This window comes from Pithys albifrons, chromosome 1 (genome assembly GCF_047495875.1).
Source record: "Pithys albifrons albifrons isolate INPA30051 chromosome 1, PitAlb_v1, whole genome shotgun sequence".
NCBI lineage: Eukaryota > Metazoa > Chordata > Aves > Passeriformes > Thamnophilidae > Pithys > Pithys albifrons.
The window spans coordinates 6,667,310-6,689,974 of NC_092458.1; the positions used below are offsets into that span (position 1 = coordinate 6,667,310).

The 22,665-nt window shown below is 39.5% G+C and overlaps 1 protein-coding gene across 1 annotated transcript in view; it reads left to right on the plus strand.

Annotated features, from left to right (window-relative positions):
* Nucleotides 1-22,665, plus strand: part of SMPX (small muscle protein X-linked) — a 38,526-nt gene continuing 15,861 nt past the window's right edge. Inside the window, exons 1-3 of the mRNA XM_071569427.1 lie at nt 1-47; nt 4,743-4,832; nt 9,303-9,456. Of these exons, the coding sequence (XP_071425528.1) occupies nt 9-47; nt 4,743-4,832; nt 9,303-9,443 (270 nt within the window). The 5' untranslated portion in view covers nt 1-8 and the 3' untranslated portion in view covers nt 9,444-9,456. The remainder of the gene's footprint in view (nt 48-4,742; nt 4,833-9,302; nt 9,457-22,665) is intronic.

Here is a 22,665-nt window from a genome sequence, read left to right on the forward strand (position 1 = left end):
TCTTAAAAATGTCAAAACAGCCAGCATCACATGTCAAAGCCATTCAGGTAAGAGAGAGTGTTTATGTTTCTAATATAATAAAATAATAAATCTCAACCTCCATTGCTTGGCAAACTGCATTTTTACTCAGGCAAAGGACCATAGGTGTGGTAACTGGGGATTATTCTGTTAAAGTGAAAAGCTGAGTAGATATGAGAGCACTGAAAAAGTGTGACCTGAAGAGCATCTTTTGATCTGAGCTCATAAAAACTGAATCAGGTGGGTTTGTTGATCACTTGTTTGCACAGTCTTTCCAGTGTGAGGTTATGCTGTTGGTGAATCAGCTGAGCAAACATGGTGATACATCTGTGTAACCGATCAGCATTATAAGTAAAAATAATTCTTGCAACTATTAGATTTTCTACAAAGTTAATACAATGCTGGTAGAATTATAGGCTAAAAAGAGGGTATAGCTATTGTGCAGTTTTTAATGTCTGCATTCCTTTAGGAAAAAACTCCACAGCTTCCAATATTTGTTTAAGAAGTATTGTGTTTTAAAGCTAGAATAAAATGAGAGAAAAGTTGATATTTTAATTTAAAGATTCTTCTCTATCACATGGCTCCTCAAATGGTATATGCTTATAATGATGAAGTTGATTGTTGCATATTTGTAAAAGAAACAGCTGGAGAATTATCCCATTATCATGAAGTAACATAATGAAAAATGTATTTAGCTCATACTGTCAATGACTCTTGTCAAAAGGCCAAAATATTTCCTGAACTGAAGAATCTTACAGAATTTTCATGTATTTTGTAAAATGCACTTCCAATGAAATTTTATGAGTTCAGGTTCCCTTACATAAGAAGCACAAAATGGAATTTCTAAAGTGTGATCTGTCCTCTCTTTCCTCAAGATAATACTAATTCAATGGATTGGAGTATCAAGATTAATTACTCGGTGACTAGGTGGCATATTGAAGTTGTAAGGTGGTGTAAAAATGCTAATTCTCTTTATCATCATCAATTCTACTGAAACAGGCATGCAAATTACTGTTCTGCAATACAGTTGAAATTATGAAAATTTGGCTATTTTGCCAGAATTTTGATTTCACTCAGTTCAAATTTTCATTCCTCTTTTATCCTGACTATAGAAATGTTTGTATGACTAATGAAAAAATACAGATGTTTTATAGTTCAGAAGTATTTACATTTTACATTTAAATTCCATAGACATGTGTGAATATTTTTAAGAAATGAATTTGTTTACTTTTTTCTTAAGTAAAGAAGTAGTGATAGACTGCTTTTTATTTTTCTGATGGCTTTCCAGTTTCTAAATGTAAACAATGCTTCTAGCTTGTTCATTTAAAAAGTGCATTAAGTTTAAATACTAAGTTTAATATTTTAAAAAACTTGAATTTTTTGCAAAAGTAATTTGAATCATGAGAAAAACTACAGCACAAACTTTAAAATATATCTATTAAACATTATGTCAAAGGTGGCTCCAGTAGGGAGACTTGCACTTGAATCGGTGCCTATCACACTTTGAGCACTCCACGAACCATGACTCAAAATGTCACATTACTTTTACACATTGTGTTTCATATGTTGTGATTCTTTGCTCTTGTGTGCAGCCGTGGAAATGCAATGCCACTTTACTCAGTGAAGTATTTCTTGGTGCTCTGGCTTCTGTCTGACCATATGAGATGTACACAAAAACTTTGACTTGACAAAAGCCACTAAATACAGACGTGTGAGGGTTAAAGGCAACAACTGGTTCCCAAATTTGGGGCAATAAAGGACAAAAGTACTATTAATTCCTGGTAAAATTAATTGCTTGCCTTCCCCTCTCAGTGTGCAAAAGGCTGTGTACAGCTCTGACTGAAAACTATTCTATTCAAATACCACTCTTTGCTTTCCCCAGAGACAAGGGTGAGGGGGTTCCTGGTTGGCTTTTAGTGTGGATTTTCTTTTTCCTGAATTACATTCAATTTTCTCTGCAGTTACTCTCTTTCTCTCTTATTTTTACAAATTAAATATATTTATACTGAAGTGTCTTTCCAGATTATTCAGTCATCAGTCTAAACAGCTAGGAATGACTGAGATGCTGTGAAGAACTTATCCATAGCAGTCCTCAACTCATGCGTCGCTGCATGAGCTGTATCCTAATCTGAATACCCTGTATCTATTAAAGAGAAAGAAGAACCCCCAAAAATTCTCTAAATATCGGTTCAGTTGATTCAGACCAGCAAAATATGTTGTATGTCGTGCTTACAGATATTCTTCCTTTGGTCTGTTCAGAAAGACCTCAGTAAAGTACAAACTTTTGTACTCATTACAAAAACTGCAATGACATCTAAAATATGGTAGGCATTTTCCAGAAACAAAGAAAGAGGCAAACCTATTAAATTAGTATGTTAAAAATAACAATCACACCTAGCAAGTCTGTTTAAAGTAATTATAACTCAGGATTTCAGGAGTTTGGAACAGAAAATTTCCTGTTTAGCATTTTACTGGATGAGAAGCAGGCAAAGAAGTGATCCCTGAGGCTCATATCTCCATCCCAGCAGACAGGTGACAAAAGCCTTGAAATGCATTTTAAAAACAAAATTGCAAACTTGTGCTGATTGCAGCACAACACCATCCTTGCAGAGTGTACAGCTGCTCATCTGTGGGACAGGACAGGCACTGGATTAACAGGGAGATTTTACAGCTCAGGACTTTGGTACCTCTGTTCAGGAACTGTTTGGAAATAAGTCATGCTTTCATTTCATACTTTGTGTTATCAGATCCAGGCAGTGTTTGATTATGTCTTAAAGGATGCTAATTTTACCAAGTTAATACATCATGACTGCGCATGTCTTGCCCAAACTCTGATGTGAGTGCCCTTATTGGAAGTAAAATAGTACAAACTGCTTTGGTGTGACACAGATTACTGTAAAAGTGCTGAAGCAGACCAAAGAGCAGTTTGTTTAATTTAATTAGCAGTCTGGGACTTAGTGGTTCATTTTTGTTCCCTGAACCAGTTTTAGTCACAGTTGGTCTGTCAATCACAGTAGGAAATTCAAGGGTTGTGGTGTGCCATGGGAGGCTGACTTCTGCTTTGATGGACTCCAAGGGGAAGGAATGTCCAAGTTCAGGATGAGCACCATCTTAAGCTCTTAAAGTTTCAACTCTGCAGACTTGTATGACCACGCTAGCTGTAAAGAACAGAGAAGTTTCACATTCCAAAAAAAGAAGTTGCCTGGAGGTACCAGAGCTTGGTGAAGGAGATGCTTAAAATTAAAAATAGCAAAGCTGGGGTTTTTTTCCCCCATAAATGAAATACTAGGTTAAGAACTGTGAGGCTGAAAATGCCCTGTCTCCTGGGAATTTACAAAGTGCAGGTGAAAGGTTTCACAGTATCTAAACTAATGCTCAGTGAAAAAGCATTATTAAACAAACACCCAGTTGTCTATAAACTACATGACATGACCCTGCAGATATTTGGCAGCCCCACTGAAATGACAGCATCACCTTGCCTAAATAAGATAATGGGAAACAGGTAAGTAGAATACAGGAAAAGGTGCTTATTTCTTGACAAACTGGACTCTTAGTTTGCTAGTTAGATTACAGCTGTCAGAAAACTTGTTACTGAAAACAGTGAGCTGTTTTCCTGTGGTTGACCAACTGAGGTATGATCGGCAAGACCATAATTTGAGCAGAAGGATGGGATTATTTATCTTCATTTAATGCAAATCGGTCAGATGGGGAACTACAGGAACACCAGCTCACTGTTAGAAGGTTCTCTGTTTCCCCTCTGTAACATTACCAATTCACCTTCTGGTTTTACCAGTGGGAGTCATGATATTTTGATGACATTTCCTAGGAGCAGCTTCTCTTCTGAGATCACGAGATAAGAGTAGGTATAAATTGTGCATTTAGCTGATCCTGCCATTTGACTTCTAAAATAATCTAGACTGGGTCACATTGGGAAATAGATACATTTCAGCTGCTCTTTCCTAAGCAGTGTTTTGTGTCATTCTTTTCTCAAAAATCTTTACTTTTGTGGTATCCATTATCAGCACCAGTTATGTTATGGCTTCCAGCTTTCTGCCCCAGATGAAAAGCCAGATTGATGCAGTTGTGTGGGTATCATTCTGGAGGGAGTTTGCTGAAGCCAGGGCCTAGTGGTCTGCCCAGTGTTAGAGCTGGTTCAACCATTTCCAGTTTGTAGCACCCATGGGTAAATTTTGTTGCTAAAATCACATTTTAAACACTTGTGGCTTAAGCTGACTCAAGGCAGGCTTTCCTTCCAACCTACTTGTGATTGAATGAGGTGAAAGCTGGTGTCACTGGGGAAGGGAGGGTGGTCCAGTGGTTTGGGTGGTATTGTAGGAGTTGGGTGATTTGCACTTAAATGTTGCTTTTGACATTGGCTTTCTCTTGGACCTTGACCAAATTGAAGCAGATCTAGGTGCCTAAAAACACTTTGGTGTCTAGTACTCATTTAAAGTCCAATGAAATCAGGAAGCCTTAGTCTAAAATGCAGAACTTCAAAAGCTTTCTAGGTTGCTTTGTTTTTTCACTTTCAGTCTTTAAAATGAGAGGAAAGCACTTCTCTTTCCCACAGGAGTGGTGTGGTGATGCATACATTGAAGACATAAGTGCTCTGGAAACCACAGTAATGTCTATACACTTGTCCCAATCCTTTTGAGTTTGCCATTTATCAAGTGTGTGTTTATTTATCAGTCACCATTATCTGCATGACAATTTCCTTCTCACAGGCTAATATTAACATCCCAATGGGAGCATTTCGACCTGGTGCAGGCCATCCTCATAAAAGAAAAGAACTTACACCTGAAGAAGTGGAGGAGGTAAGCAAAAAAGGGGGTTTGACTTTTTTTCTGCAGAAGAATCCCTGTCATAAAATGGAAGGAAGCCTTTAAATCATTCTTATAGCTCTGCACACCAGTCTTAGGTGCCACAGCTGGACAGGCACTGATCATTCATTGAAATAAATGGCCACTGACTAAATACTTCATATATAATAGTCTGCTTTTGGTGCCAAGGCACCTGTAGGAATTGAAACTGTTTCTAAGGTGTGCAGCTGTGCTTCAACAGCAGCATGATATCTGCCATCAGGGAAGAGAGCCAGGAATTCACCAGAGGCATTTGTCTAGATGGGAGTTGACAGGATACAGCAGGGAAAGCTATAGCAAGGCTTTGGAAGAATATGCTACTACCTGCTGAGCTGTGGTGGGATTTATTGTTAGAGCTTAACAATATGGGAACAGCTTTGCAAACATGGCACTTTTTGGAATGTTTATCAACAAGGAGAAATTGAATGTGAAGACACTTGCAAGTTAAAACAGAAAATTAGAACCCATTTACCTGCCTAGGGGTGAAAATACTCCATTTTAGGCTGAACTCCATATTTTTATGCTTATGTTTTACAGGGAATATTTAACACAGAGTTTTGAATATAAAATCCAATTTGTGCCTTAACTGACACTGATCAAAAAGACTTTGATTAAACACAAATATCCTATTTCTAAATAATATTAAAGCATCTTATTTACCATTAAGTTTTATTGTAAATGAGTACTAAAACATATAGTGGGAAAAAAGGTAAGGGTAGATGATTCAAACAAGGAAAAAGTCAATTAAATGTGGGTGTTTCTGGCTTCCTGACCAGTTGGTTTCATTTGGATTTGTAATCCCCATCTGAGAACTGGTTCTGGTGGGCCAGAGCTGCTGATGTTCCTCAGAGCCAAGGGCAGGAAAGGGTCCAGTTGGCTCCATACATCCAGGCTGTCTCTGACAGGAGTGGTTTGGTGAACCTGCTGCCATGCAGACAAAGCAAAGCTGTTGTGGCAGGAGAGAGTCTTGCCCTCCTGCAGAGCAGAGCTGTGATGGTCAGGAGGGAGGGGACAGCCACAGCTCCCTAGGAATGCCATGGCACTGCTGGTGATTCAGCCCCAGAAAAGATGCAGCCAGATTAGTTTTGAACAAGTCATCAGCTCCTTCTACTTGGAGCAGGCAGTTCAAATGGTCAGGTTTAGTTATGTAAGAGCTAATTCTTCCTTTTCAGATTTTCTTTTTTTTTTAGTTTGCCCATATTTGGATATAAATAGTACTCTATTTACAGAGAACTTTCCTGAAGTAATCAAACCCAAGCTCTTAAGAAGATTTAAAAGAAACAAACATACAGAATGACCTTGAACATATATTGTGGCTTTCTCCCCTGGAAAGAAAGGAAAGCATATTCTCTCTGCAGTAATTAAACTGGTGAAGGAGTGCATGTTATTAAGCAGAAACTAATATAGCATGTGTGAATTCTGGTAGTGTTTGAGAAATAAAATAAATGACTGGTTCCGATAATTAGGTTTGGTTGGGTAATTGAATATTGCTTTGCTTCTCAGGTGCATGAATACTATAAAAGAGACATTATGGCATCAAAGTTCTTGGCATAGGTTTTATAGGCAATATTCAGCCAAACCAATAGGAGCAAAGACTACAGAAACAGATCTTGTAAAAGGAATAGAATAAAAATGCAACTAGTGCACTTGGCTTTTCAGTTTTCTTCTCTCTTAAAATTTTGTAATAGAGCTCATGATTTTTCAGAGCAGTTTTAGACAAATACAACTTTTGCTAACAATGTGTAGTGTTTTTCACTATTTCTTAGAGGCTTGGCAAAGGAGATGAGGGGAATATGGGCCTTACTCAACGGGATGGTGGAACCAGGTGGGAATGTGATTTTTGAAGGGCAATAGAGCAGGCATGTTAATGTGGAAAGAAATGGAGGGTGGGAATTTCACAAAATAACTTATTCAGTCAGAGCATTTCCATCCTTGTATTTGTCAACTCATGTATATCAAAATCACTCTTCAGACTTCCTTCCATAGAACTGGAGGCCAAAGTGCAATCTCAGCGATGCATTGCACATGGAATGGGTGATAAAGGGAGGGATGCAGTCATAGGGAACCTGAGGTTAGAAGAGAAAGTTGACAGCAATTTGTGGGACACAAAGTCTCCAAAACACAGTCAAAGCTTACACTGCTTGTTCCACATGAGGAATGGTATTGCACATGACTTGACATGGTATTTTTAACATAGTATCTGCTATTTATAGTAAGAACTAAGCAGCTGAGGGAGTGGTAGTTTCCTCTGATTATTCAGATTAGCTAGTTGTGTAAGAAAACTGTCAAAGGAGACAATACAAGCTCTTGGCATCTTGGACTACTGATAGAATCTTGTGCATCCTTCCAAACAGCTTCTGTATCAATTTACTTATTCTCCTGCTGTGCTTTGCTACTGTTTCAGGATGTTGGATCATTAGGCTAAATGGCAGACAGTATATATCCTAGCTGTGGCTGAATTACTGGCTGGGAGTTGAAATGATCAAGCAGAAAAAATAGTATGATGTTATTAGTTAGTATTATCTTGTATTAAATAATAGTGTATTGGCTAAAATGTGAGAAAAGATAATACAAGCTTATCAAGCCAAGCAATGTAATTGTTGCTTCAGTTTTCCTATATCTATAGTGATCTTGAAAAAGTTCTTGAAGATCACATAGGAAGAAAAGCTCTGTTTTCTTAAATACCTTGTTTATTTGCCACTTGACATTGCAAAAAGCCTTCTTCCTAATTAGTAAGTAGTCTATTAGTCAGCAGAAAAAAGACAGGCTTACTGGCCAATAATATTTGACAGATAACTTTGGAATTTTAAAAATGAAGTTAAATATTAAGAATTGATTGTCCACAGTCAATATACATTTCCAAAAAGAGTATCTAATAAGTCTAAAAAGTGACTTAACTCCAAAGAGCCAATCCCAGGAGGGCATTCACAGAGTAATCAAAAAAAGAAAAAAACCCCAATTTAATAATGGAATTATTTGCAGTAAAATACAAATTAATTTCCAAGTCTACATGATCCTCCCCTTTCACCAGCTTTATAAAACATGCAACTGCCTGGAACAACCTTCACTCCCTACTGGAAAGCTACTACTTCAAAACATTCCTCAGTCTAGTATAGAAATTGTCTAAAATGCATGTTCTACTCACCTAGAAGTAATAGTACAGCTGAGGAAGTACTGAGGGCTAAAATACTGTGGTTCATCAGGAAGTTAGCTGAGCTGCTCACTATTGTGTAAGTGCTGTTATTTAACATTTATTTTTACACTGTCATCAAAATAACCATGAGGCACTACCCTAATTCAAACATAAAGTGACAAAAACCTTTCTGGTCTTGCAATTGAGGTTAAGAAAAATTAAACTTCAACTCATGTTGAGCTTGCATGGAACTTTTGAGGTCCATACCCTACTATCATAGCTCTTTTCCAGAGCTGCAGAAGTACATGATTATTTTCCCCTCCAACTGTCTGGTGATGCCGTGAATGACCCTTCCCCCCAAAAACAGGACTTTGAGCCACGTTAGTGTAGGGTAAGATGAAAAGTAAAGGTCCTTTAATAACACAGGGCCTACAGCCCACAGGAATACAGGGTGACATGCATGTGTCCCAGTTCTTGTTTCCATGGCTTTTATAATAAGATCCCTTCAATCATTGCTTTACACATTTCTCAGTCCAGCCCCAGTCCCACCCCTGGTCCAACCCCTGGAATTGAGTCTGGGGTCATCAAGACCCTCTGTCTTCATCAACTCTTCTTCCTCAGGCACACAAAGGTCTCTTGGAGTTCATCCAGTTCTGGCTTTTGGGTCACTCTGACCTGTGTTTATGTTTCATTCTGTGGGCCTTCTGATATCCTTCAGCTCTACCTTGGAAAGAAGTCTAATTAACTAAAGGAATTTGAGCTCCCTGTTCTGGGACAGGGGTAGTGATAGAAAGGCATTAAACTTAAACTGTTAGAAATATTAACACTTTAAAAATCTACAACTACTGTGTTCCTAAAATCTACAAAATGTGAAAATCAGAACAAAAACCCCTTTGGCATCACTGGCAATTATGAAACTCTTACGAAATTTAATTATAAAAATGGTTCTTCTGGATTTTCTCTCCGAAAATATGAAGGACTTGGTGTTGCCTGTAATGCTTCATGCAGTTATTTTCCACTACTAGTCTAGCACTGTAAATTCTTACCCATCTACCAAAACATCCATGTTCCTCTACACTGAGCACCTTCTATTCTTTTTAGATTGGTTTTAGGCAACAACCAGCAAAACAACATATCTCTTCCTGCTCATTCCCACCTCCTTCTCGCCTCAATTTCCACTGGGATTGCCTTTGGTATAAAGACCCCCTTTCCTGTTTCTCAAAAACTGACCTACGCTCATGCTCAAGAGATTGCTATTGCAGCAGTAAGATCACTGATGTCCTTTTGTGCAGAGTGTTCCTGCTTTGACAGACGAGGAGAAAAACAAGAAACATCTCCCAGGAGCTAAGAAACTTCCAGGTCCTGCTGTCAACTTGTCAGAGATTCAGAACATAAAGAGTGAGCTGAAATTTGTCCCCAAAGCCGATCAGTAGCTGGAAGAAGCAGGTGAGTAAAAGAAGGGGGTTTTGCATGGCTCTAGGAAAAGCAGGCTGATCCAGAAACCTCTTTATGTGAAAAGATGGCTTTCCAATTACTTCAATGGAGTCAGACCCCATAGTTCAAAGACAAAATATAAGAAGTCATAACCGTTGATATTCTCTGTTATTTCAAACATAGATCATGTTGAAGACTATATCTAATGATAAATGGCACCCATCAACTGGCCTAACAAATAGTTTATTCAACATATTAGGAATTCAGTGTGTTAGGAATATTGGAATCAGCTTAAAAATAACATCTTGCTTCACAAGTACAAGTTCCCCTTTTGCAAAATATATGACTTGTATTTGTACAATATAACTACAAATAGATGTTTTACAATGCAAATAAATTTAATGCAGAGGTGGACAAGTAGGTCCACATTTTTATAAAGCTCCTTTGGAACATTATTTATTAGATATAAATTTATTTATGTAATTCAAAATTGATGTGCTTATGGCTCCATGTATCTGATCACACAAACATACACAATGCTATTTGTGGCATCCAAGGATTTGCTATATGCATATATCAGGCTTGGAAATATGAGACTGGGCATTGGGGAGATGTGTGCTGTGCTCCTCTGAAATGGCAGATGAACACCAGGTAGGGACCCTCAGGCACTGCAGGCAGCACCAGACACCTCTGGATTGAGCCACTGATCTATGACTAGAACTACAGCTCATACTTACCTTATTTTGATCACTGTCTGGATGGAGATCAATGATGAGTGGTGTCTCTCAAGGGTAAGTACTGGGACCAGTACCATTTAATATCTTCATCAGTGGGCACAGCCAGTGGGGTAAAGTGCACCCTCAACAGATCTGCAGATGATACCAAGCAGAGCAGTGCAGCTGACGCACCTGAATGATAGGAGGGCACTCAGTAGGGCCTTGTCAAGCTCAAGAAGGGAGCCCATGAAGCCTCAGTAAGTCAAACAAGGCCAAGTGCAAGGTCCTGTATGTGGGTCTGAGCAAATGTCTGGAGAAATGGCAGGCTGAGCAGGGAATGGATTGATAGCAGTCCTGAGGAGAAGGACTTGGGTATGTTGGTGGATGAGAAGCTGGATATGACCTGGTAATGGGCACCTGAAGTCTGGAAAACCAACCAAGTCCTGGGCTGCATCCAAAGCAGCATGGCCAGCAGGTCAAGGGAGGGGATTCTCCTCTCTGGTGAGACCCCATCCAGAGTACTACAACCAGCCCTGGGGCCTCTGATGTAGGAATGAGGTGGACCTGTTGGATTGGGTCCAGAGGATGGCTGCAAAGTTGAGGTTGGTGTATCTCTTCAGTGAAGACAGGTTGAAGGAGCTGGGTTTTTCAGCCTGGAGAACAAAAGGGTCTGGGTAGACCTCATTGTGGCCTTTCAGTACTTAAAGGGGACTTATAAAAAACATGACAAAAGAGTTTTTAGTGGGTCTTGTTTCAGTAGGACAAGGGGTAATGTTTTTAAGGAGACTAGATTCAAACTAGATATAAGGAAGACGTTTTTTACAATGAGAGTGGTGGAACACTAGACCAGGTTGCCCAGAGAAGTGATAGATGCCCCATGACTATAAACATTCAAGGTCAGGCTGAAAGAGGCTCTGAGCAAACCTGATTTAGTAGAAGACATCCCTGTTCATTGCAGGGGGGTTGGACTAGATGATCTTCAAAGGTCCCTTCCAACACAAACCATCTTATGATTCTGTGATTGTTTTATTAAAAAGGAAATATTCAGCACTTCAACACCAATTTCAGAATCATTTCCATATGATTTCAAACAAGTTCCATAAGTCTCTATTCTGCATTCTGAGCGTGATAGAAATTAATCATAATTTCTGTCCATGAAATTATCCTGGTTTTCCTTGAAAAGCCTGAGTCAGTAAAGATGCATCAGTCAGTTACAAAGAAAACTAAGACGTACAGAGAAGTTTCAATACAAAGAAAACCACCTTGGCTACAGTAAGAAAAAGAGAGTTGTGTCACATATTAGTCACCTGAATTGCCAGTTTTGCGTATTGACTGATAAATCCTATTTATTGTGAAGAGAGGCAGAGGAGCTAAGCTGAATAAACGAACATCATCTGCAATTTGCTGCACAGAAACACAAGTGAAGAACAGAGGAAAACAGAAAACAGCACAAAAGGGTTGTGGAAATGCAGAAGTGCTAAGGACAAGGAATCTTAAAAGAAATGGCATACAATCTGAGTGAATTGCCCCAATGCACACTGCATCATTAGCTTATTTTTTATGTACAGCATAAATGCACCATTTGGAAGGAAAGAGTGCTTAGTTGTTGCTTGCTTTTACCCTGCTGTGTCTTAATGTTCCTGTTATTTTAAAAAAAACCAACAGAGTCTTTCTCTTCAGAAAACTTGGGAAAAGAAAAATTAATATTTTGCAAGATGTGACATTGTAGTCATTGTACTAAATCACTACCCAGAGAAATATGAGTTTTTAGTGTGAGACTTTAAAGAGGCTTTTTCTGTAAGAGATATTTGGATGTAAATTTAACCCCATGTTTATTGTCAGATGATTGCTATTTTCAACATTTAAAACAGTTTTTTAGTAATTAGCTGACAAAGAATCTGACAGAAATATTTGGGGCACGCCCAAAGGTTCACTATAAAGAACAGATTTCTACAGAAAGGTCAGCCTAGTAAAGGATATCTTGAAAGTGGTGAGGTTATAATAAAGTCATTTCTGTCTCCATCCTTCTTTTGATGTATTGTTTATCAAGTTCTAACAGTGGTAGAGATTTCTAGATTTTGTGAAGTGCAGTCACAGATCATGTGTGAAAAATTAGTTTCTAAAAGAATTGCAGACTCTGTACTCACAGGAGCCTGGGAGTTTGGGTTTGGATGCTGTGCAGAACTAAATATATGCATGATTTCTGCATAAAACTGAGATGTAAATCAAACGTACCATATCCAGCAGCCTTGAATGGTACTAAATCTGAGGATCATCCCTTATAAGAGGACATTCATCAGTTCAGGTGTTTTTGTCGTGACCTGCAGCCTTGTATAAAATGTAATATAGTCATAGGATTGTTTAATGACTGACCATGGCAATCCAGTGAAAATTGTCTTTATTTGCAAGAAATCCACACTCACATCTGCCTGATACTTTGCTCCACCTCCAAGAAGGGGTTACAGATCATCCTTTGGATGTGATGCTCTCTAAAGAACAGTAAACTGATCAATAGAACATGCTGGTGCAGAATGTGTACTGAGAAATGGGGGTGTTCTTTGGTTTTCACAGTTGGGAAATTAATTCTTTCTTGCATCAGTTCTATAGTCTTCTCAGATATTCACTATTGAGTGATTTCCCTTAAATATTATTTTTATATTTCCTGTAGTACTCTGTAGGAAATACCTACTCTGGATAATTTCCATTAGTCTGTGATTCTATAATAAGGTACTATAAAAGATTCTAAAATTATTTATTAGCAGTCAAAAATTCCAAAGCTTTTACAGTTATTTCCAACTTTAAGTCCTAGTATTGTCATATATCATGGGATAGTCTCAGTAAATTGCAATTTAAGATGATGAATTTTGTTTTAATTTTGATCCATGTAATTTTGCTCAATTTAAGAGAGTGCAAAACCAGCAGCAAAAATAAGAAACCTGCAAAGCAGTGGGTTGGTTCATTATTTACAAACTCATTCCTACATGATTTGCACTTTAGAGTAACTTCTGTTAAATATCTTTGGTATTGCTCTTCTCCACATTAGGAAACATGATTATTGACTTACTAAGATCATAGTTGTGAGCCTAACGGTTTGTGGGAGGGATATAATTAGTGAGATGTCAGGAAGCTGGATCCACTGAAGGTCATCAAGTGCTCCTCAGTTAAAATATTCCTGCAGTCATCCCCTGACGTTGGTCTATCATCGAGAATTAAATAATTAGCATACTCTGCTTTGTCATAATGATTTTTTCTTCCACAGACCTGTAGATGATGTGTTAGATGTAGCTAGTTTTCATATACAGCCTGAGTTGTGATTCATTTCCCTTTTCTTCATCTACAGTTTTTTTTTTGTAGCTGCTTCCTTCACACCTGCCACACCTGCTCATTTCTACATGCACAGGAGCAAAGCACATGCAAAATAAAATAGTAACAAAATATCACAAGCTAAAAATATATGTTCTATTGAATAAATAATGGTAGGAAGCATTTGTGACAAATTGAGCCTGCAATCTAAGATTTATTCCTGATTGTTGTGATATCTCATGTGATAACTAATATGGTGATCATACCTAAAAATTGGCCGAGCACAAACTGGCATTTCACCTGGGAATATCTATAACTTCAGCCAGCTACTTCTGCAGCTCATGTTTGTTCTTCATTCTCTACTCCTTCACATTTTGTGTCCTGATGTGGGGAGGGGCTCTGGAACAAGACATTTTACTGTGCTCCATGAAGGGCTGTGAAGTTTGAATGCTGGACTTTGGTTTCATAGGACTTGAACTTTCAGCTAAAGTGGTCTAGTCTTTTCCTCTTGAAGGAGACTTTTGTACTTCCTGGAGGACCTTTTCAAAAGGCTAGAAGAGAAATTTACTGCCTTGAAATTAAAAAACAGTCTGTCAGGGACATACAGGCAGCACTCCCAGCACTGTGGTCTGGTTGTGTTTGGAGAAAGCGTTTGTCAGCATCCCCATCACAACACCCATGATATGGTTTCTCACATGCAGCTGGTACTTGTAGATAAACTGTTGTCTTTACCTGCTACTCTGCTGGAGAAGGATGTTTTGATTGCAGAAGGTAGTTTTGTTGTCAGGTTACAGAAGCAAGGGAGTTGCATGTTGAGGGCTGAAGGCTATACATCTAGCAAAAGCTTCCCAGGACAGCTTAGCCTCTGCATTGCTTGCAGCATTAGTTCCTCTATAACATATTAGGAATTCTGCCCAGCATAAAATGAGAAATCTCTTCAGCAGAGCAGCCTCTGAGATTGGTGTCACGTGGGGAAGAAAGGATACCATTAGGAAATAGAGCTCTTGTACCCATACAAACAAGGTGTTCCTTGGTGTTGTTATTAATTGCTTACAAAAAAAATTTGTCAATAACCCTGGGCTAAAAATGCACATTATAGCTTTGTCCCCTAAGTACTAAGTTTTGTGCTATCTACTGCTTTGAAGCTGCATCTCAGTTAACAGAGCCATTTACCTCTCCTGGTGTCTGACTGCACTGACACAGTTTAGTGATTGCCTCTTACTCCTGTGCTCACATGGGCCTGAGGGATACAGTTCAGCTGCTGTGTAAGCAAGGATATTGCTTTTTGCTTCAGAAACACAGCAGTGCTTTGCTGATAGAGGAACTCTGACATGCTGTGAGCTCTCGAAAGAGTCCCACAGTTTTAGGTAAATGTGTTAATTTGAATAAGTCCAAACTAGACCTTGCATGAAAGGAGGAAATCCTGCATCCAGAGCATACCAAGGTAAGGTCAGGAGGTAACATCTCCTTAGCTGGAGTGGAAACTATGGGGTAAAGAAGGAGGTTGTGTTGCAAGAATTTCTGCAGGAGCCTTCTGCCCAAGTCAGAGGTGGCTTGGGGGGATCTCATCACTCTACCTAAAGGCAGAGTGCAAGGAGGGCAGACCCAAGGTCTTTTCAGTACTGCCCAGTGATGGGCCATGCCTGGACCTACTCATTGTGTGGCCTATATTAATTTCAAAATAGCTCTTGTCTTTTTCTATCCGTGTTTTCCTACCATTCTGCTGTCTTCATTTCAGAACTCCCAGATTAGCAGCACTTGCAGATTTTGTGGCCAGCCATTACTCTTGACAGATCACTTCTTCAGTTTGTAAAATTGTCCTAAGAAAGTAGGTAGTTGAGGGTATATAGAATATTTTGAACAGCATGTTTAAGATTCTTTTGGTTTGCCTTCCAGATTTTTTGAGTCTACTTATAACGTGCTTTCAGACTTTACAACAGAAGAGCTAGAAATTTCTTCTCAAAAAGAAAACTGGGATCTCCAGGCCATAATTTAGTATCAGAGGAATCTTTGGAGTCCTGTTATCTCCTTGAGCAAAAAAGTGATTTATGGTTTGTTTTCCAGAATTTCTGTGTTCAGAAGAAAATAATTTAGTTGTCGTGGTTTAACCAAGCCAGCCACCAAGTACCACATCGGCACTCACTCGCTTTCCCACCAGTGTGAGGGGGAGAGAATGGAAGAGTAGAAACAGGAAAACTTGTGGGTTGAGATCAAGCCAGCTTAGTAGGCAAGGCAAAAGTCATCCAAGCAAGCAAAGCAAAACAGAATTCATGCACTGCTTCCCATGGCAGGCATCTCCAGGAGAGCAAGCATAGCAATTACTTGGGAAGACAAACTCCAGCACTGCAAATGTCCCCCACCTTCCTCCTTCTTCTCCCCACTTTGCATAATAAGCATGATGTCATATGGTCTGGAATATCACTTTGGTCCATTGGGGTCAGCTGTCCTGGCCATATCTCCTCCCAGTTTCCCACTCACCTCCAACTTCCTTGCCAGAGTGACAGTAAGAAAAGCAGAAAAGGCCTTGGCTCTGTTTAAGCACTGCTCAGCAAGAGTGAAACCAATACTGTTTTCAGCACAAATCAAAAATTTAGCCCCATAGTAGCCACTGTGAAGAAAATTAACTCCACCACAGCCAAAACCAGCACAATTGCTCTAACGTGGCCTGCAGCTGTCTGTCACCTTCTGGGGGTCTCTACCATTGACACAGTGCTGTGTAAGCTCCCAGCATGGCATTCCTCAGGCTTTTGCAAGTCAAGTAGAGATTTCCTTCTCATTCTCTCGCTGAATGGTGGAAATGATGAGAAAAACACACTGTAGAGGGTCTGCTTTCTAGATGCCTAAGAAAGTTTGAATGTATATGCTAGGACATGGATTTTGCTGAGGAAAGAACAGGGAATATTCTTATGAACAACAAATACTTCTACGTAAACCAGTTAGGAAGAGATTTTGTTTTGTAGTTTTCAAAACTGACTAAGAACTTCAAAACAAATAGTGAAAAAGCAAAGCAAACTACAAGAACAGATGATTGTATTGTTTTTAAATACAAAATATGCAAAAAAGAGTGTTTTATTTCCAAACTGTGTCTTCAAGTAGAGATTTTTAATTACTGAAAGAGATACGCCCAAAGTAATAACTCAAAGAAGTCTCTATTCATTTTTAGAACATGAGCGTGTTACTTACTGTTTTTCCCTCACCACGTGGGAGAGAGTTTGCAGATGTGGAGATGAACAGGCCTCTACACACAGACAGAAGAAACGTCTTCATTGAGCCTCTCCCTTTGGAACATTCATTCCCTTAAAGTAACAAAATACTTCCCATGCTAGCAATGTGGTCCCACAAATCTCTGTTCCATTCTCAAGTGAGAGCCATTTCTGGAAGAAAATCCCAAGAATCTTGTCTGAAAGCTGAGAATTATCATTATTAAAAAAAATTTAAAATCACTGCTATTTACGAACTACTTTCCTGTGATCATTCTGTTGCTTACTTGGTCCTGAACTTTTCAGTCAATTCCCTCCATTAGATGAAATTTCTGGGGTGATATCCCTCAAAAGAAGCTCAGAAGGGGAAGTGGCCTTCTGGAGATACCAGCTGTGGAAGGATCAGTGAAGTGTGAGGATGGAATACAGTCAGCAGGCTTTTTCTTGCTTATCTCTGCTAGATGTGTTAGGAGTTAGTATGAATGAACTGCAGCATCAAACAACAAGTACCACTGGAATATATTCCTCTGAGAAAACTCAGAACAGGATATCAGGAATCCTTAAAACTTCAGTTACTTGCTGTGTGGACAGGTCCAGGTATTTAGAGATGGTCCCGTGACCTAAATGATGTTTACCCTGAAGCACATGCATACAAACCCATCCAGAATGAATTGCAACCAGGGAACCATTAAGATTAGAGAGAGCAGGAGTTTGGAGGGCAGGAACAAGATCATGCTGATCACTGTAAAGAGTTATGAGTGAGATGAGAGCAATGCTGTTTCTCTGTTCTGGGAACTCTTCCGCCAGTGTTAGGCATGCCTGGAGCACTGGCATAGTCAGAAACCCAAAATAAAAAGCAGTTCCAATTGTTCTAACCTTACACAGTTCAAAATGTGTTCTGCACAAAGGTTTTCAAGTGCCTTCATCAGAGTGAAAAGGCTAACTGCTTTTGAATACATGAAGTGTGACTTCCCACATTAGTAACAGCTCAGATAGTTTTATCAAATCTACATAAATTGTAGCCAATTAAGCTGACAGTATGATCTGAAATATCACAGCTCTGATGTGATAATCAAACAGATTTTCTTCTAAATTTAGTGCATCATCTTGTTTTATACTTTTTATACATTTCATTTGATAGAAGACTACCTAATTATGTTTTCACAGCCTTGTGCTCAGGAATCACATAAATTTCTGCATCTCTGTACTTTGTCATTTCTTTCAGAGCTGGCTCAATGTGGCATGAACCTTTTGACCCCTATCTGGGAACAGGCCATCTACAAGTGTCATGAGCCCTGCTTTGTACTTAGAATTACACCTGCTTCAGCCACCAAATTGCTCCTTGTATGCCTTGTTTTGAAAAATGTCACTCTTTTAGTGCCAAGGCTACCTCCATTTAACACTTGTTTGCAAATTCCTTCTAAGAATGACGTTGTATAATGGTAGAGCTCACCGTATGTAGGTAGAACTTTGGATGTAGGTAGAGCTCACCATGACCATGATCTCAACATTGATCATCCCATCAGCAACACCACCGAGGAAATATTATGATGCAGATGTCACTGTTTCTGTTTTAACTTCCTAATTCCCCTTTGATTTGTCACAGCAGTCTCAAATACACTGTATTTCCATGTACTAAGAGAACAAAGGACACAGCACAAATGAGCATTTCCTTCAGGAATATGTATTAGTTTTACTCTCAGTGTTGTTCATGTTTGTTTTTTTTTAAATTCAATTTGCTGCAGGTTGTAGCTAGCTAAAAGGAAACTCAGCTGAACTAACCTTTACTTGAACTTGGGAGCAAGTGTAAAGCCTGGTTTTCCCTCCTGCAGTTTAGTGGTATGGCTGGATTTGTTTCTGGCTGCAAATGACTGAGGTCCATGTACAGACATGGATTTAATAAAAGCAGAATAAACCCCTCAGTGTTGAGAACTTACTCCCCCCACTTTGGTAAAGTTGATGTAGTATTGCTTTTAATTTAATAATTCGGTTATTCAACGGATAAAAAAAATAAATCGAGTCCTTCAGCTTTCAGCTTTCGTGGGTCTTTGTTCTTGTTTGTTGCCTTGGAGCAAACCTTGTCTTAAAATTGCTGTTACTCCCACACGGCCTTATAGAGCCTTTCAGGGCACAGAAATGTAATCTCGAAGCAAATAATAGCTGTGGCCGTGAATGCACTTAGGGAAGAAGAGGGTGATGGCTGTGCTTGCCCTGCTTCCTAGCAAATGAACCCCGGGAGGAGCAGGCTGACCGTGCCGTGCCCGCTGCCCTGGCAGTGCATTTCAACAACAGTGGCAGCAGAAACATTGCTGTGCACAAAGAGAGAGAGCAGCACTGGCAAAATTGCTTTTACAGAGGAAACATCAAAGAACAAAAAGCTTCCCCCAAAGCCAAACTGCGCCTTTTCTGAGGGAGGGTTGATGACAATAACTAGATGGTGCTATTTCAAAGCTTTGAAAGGTGCTGCCTTTATATAAAAGATGAAACCAACACAAAGTAAGTACTGAAATGGAAGAAAATTCATGTCTGAAGACTAGAAACCAAATATTTGAGCTGAAATAGGCAGAGTACAGTGAAAATCAAACCTCCAATTTTTCCGTTTGCAAATCATGCTGTTCTTGAGTGCAGTATCCTTCCCAAAGATTGTTAAAGACCAAGGCACCTTTCCTAATGAAGGATCTTGGATTTTCATTAAATACTTAATGAAGAAGGTCAAACCTTTTACTTTTGAACTTCTCAGTTTCCTTGGTTTTGTGGTTTTGTGGTTTTGCCTGAAAATAGTTGAATTTATCTGTGTGTTTAGGCTTTAAATGGAAGCATTTGTTTGGGAAAAAGAAATGTACTCTTTCTCACTTTTAGTTCTCAAGAAAAGAAGAACTCTATCTGTGAAAACAAGTGCCATATTTTTCAGTATTTCAGTCCATTTTGCAGAAAGGCAAGTGAGCTCAGATGGGTATATCACACATGTAGCCTTTTTTTAGTTCAAACCCTTCATTAAAAAAAATTAACAAGTGAGGCCATAATGTAGTAATGCATCCCTTTCTGCTGTTTATATGCTTTTAAATTTTTTATTCTGTCACAGAATAGATTTACTATCATATATTTAAACAACTACTTCTGGGGCAAATCAGTTCTTCAGCTACGTGTTGTCTGTCCCATTACTACAATTTAACACTGAAGTAGACAACGCCTGAGCCACTGCTGAGCACGTGCATGTTTCAAAGTCTATGAAAAACCATGGAAACCTCAGTGAAGATGTTCGTGTTCTGCTTCACAGATGCAGAGAACAAGAGATTGAACCTGACTGAACATCACAGCTCAGTTGACAAGCAGTAGCTTAGTGGGTCATGTCCAAGCATGAAGTCATTTGCAGTTTGGTTGAAATTAAAGAAAACTATTTCACTAAGGCAAGATGGCAAATAGAGCAGTTAACTCCAACTTCTTCAATGCCTTACTTTAATGAACACCTTAGAGGTGAGTGGAGACTGTCTCTCAGGGAAACTTGTGCTGACACAAGGCTAAAAGCCTCCTTTTTGGGCCAAAGGTTGACCATCCTTCAGCAAAGTAAATTCCTTGAGACCCTGCTTGCACTGAGTTTTGGTATTTAGCCATTTTCATCCAGGCAAGCCCATGGTATGAAAGCCATTGCAACAGCATTAGCGTACCTTGACCCAACAGAGCATTCCTTCACATCCCCCAGCAGTGTCTGGAATTTTATTAACAGCACAGGGATCAGATATATGTTGAAGGGAATGATGCAGGCGGCTCCAGACAGCCATCATTGCACTGCTGGGTTCTCATCTGCCTCAGAGAGGCACTACCTCTCTGTGTCTCCCAGTGCATGTCTTTACTGTGGAAGTGTCCTCTTGCATGATCTGCGAATGGGTACAACTGCCTGGACTCTGCTTTCTGTCAAACACCTACTGGCTGGCTGGCTCCACCATGAAACAGGGGAGTTGAATTGCCTCAAACCCTGAGGGCAGGCAGACACGAGTGGAGAATAGATGGCCCACAGCCTATGGCACTGCTTTCTGCTGTGTTCCAAGGGCTGGATGAAGGCCAGGATTGTCTTCCCCTTCCAGGGTGCTCTGGCATTGCTCAGCTACAAGTCCTGGTTCCTCTGAAGAGGAAATTAGTTGTAAAGAGACATACAAAGTTAGAGGGAGAGGAAAATGGAGGTAGAGAGAGCCCTGTCTCACCCGTGGTCCTCAGTGTCTCTGATCACACAGGTCCCTTCAGAAATCTTTTGCCCTGCAGAAACCCACACTTCTGCCATCTAAAGAAGATGGTCCTGCAAGTGCTGTTAAGAACACTTCAGCCATCTCTGCAGGTTGCATGGTGAAGCTTGTGTGAAGAGCTCTTTAGATGCAGCTAACAGAAACAAATTCTTCCCTGAGGCTTCATCCATGCCCTGCATAAAGCCAGGAGACATTTTCCCTCACATTGCATTTACAGTGTGAACTGTCTTTTCCAGATTTGCTCCTAGATTTTTGAAAAATAAGAAGAAAAATTTGCAAACATGCAAGAGAAGGAATGAGGTGGTGGCCCCTCCCTTCTACTTTGCCTCAGTGATTATCACACATACCCAGCCAGAAAGCATGAATAAAGCAGGTCAGGTCCTTCTTTGCCTCAAAAGGATTAAAACACACAATTCTTGCTTCTCTGGAGGCTGCAGACTACCTTGGCAGGGGGGCCCTTTGTAGACTTTGAGCTAAAGCTCGGCTGCTGTGCAGAAATGAATTAAAATTAATCTTTAGACAAGTGAGCCTGATGGCAGCTTAGCAATGTTGAGCTCAGCTGGCAATAAGGAAACTTCCTTCTGTGTGCCTTATCCTGTGGATTGCTGTGTACCATGTCTAAAGGCTAATTTGTGTAGCAACAGTTTCCTCAAGCTGTGCTTTAAAAGAAACCAGGGTGGCTGCTGCTGTGTTCTTGTGCAAAGTCTGATGCAATTAGGCAGGTGCTGAGGAGGAAGGTCTCTGTGGAATCCCACCAATTTCCTGGGTGCTGCTCAGGGTTCCATACTTCCTCATACTCAGATAAACAGGTTTATCTGAACTCAGGTATTTGTAGATGGGCATGAGCAGTTTGAGGTTATGGTGTAGTTGGATGATGGTTTTGAGGATTACAGTTTTGGGCTTAAGCATTTGCATCCTATTTGCACTTTAGGGATCCAAATTGCTGGAACTCTGTCCTCCAGTATTGAGCACAACGCTTATAGCACTCAGTGGGAACTGTGCTCCTAAATCACTTAAATGCATCTCAAAATCCCATTCCAGATTTGAATATTCAAATTGCATATGGTTCTTTGTTAAGATTGCGTGGGCCTCTGTGTCTTTCTGCTTCAGATCCAAGACTTGTGTGGATACAGCTGTGCAAGTGCTCCAACAGGAGCTGCTACATGCACATTCTGAGAGGACCCTTTCTGCAGATCTGAGCAAAAAAAAATTTTTCCACAGAATCTGTAGATTATGTTGGTGCAAATTTAAACCCAAAAAATAATTTGTCTTGGGTGCCTGTTTTTTAACAGCTGGTGATTCCTCTCACCTTTGCCTTCTATTTCTCTGTTGAAACATATTTATTTCTTTTCAGTTTGTTTAGTTAAAAAACCATCTTGTGTTTTGAAACAGGGTGCCATGGGAAAGTTTAGTTCTCCCATATGTCTTCCACTCAATTCTAATAACTCATTTAAAATTCTTGCCTGTCACAGATTGGAAATCAAGTATTAACAGTACAGACTTGTACAGGCAATATGCTGTAACACCTTCATTTTTGGTTTTAGAGAAATCTATCTATTCCATGGGAAAATAAGGGCTTACATTTGCAACTCTAATAAATGATAAAGTGCTGTAAACACAACATATATATATATACACACACACATATGTAAGCATATTTATATACGTATGTGTGTAAATACATAATGTATGCATATATATACTGGTTACTGATGTGAAAGAACCTCATGTGCACTGTAGCTGTATGTATCAAATCTTAAACTA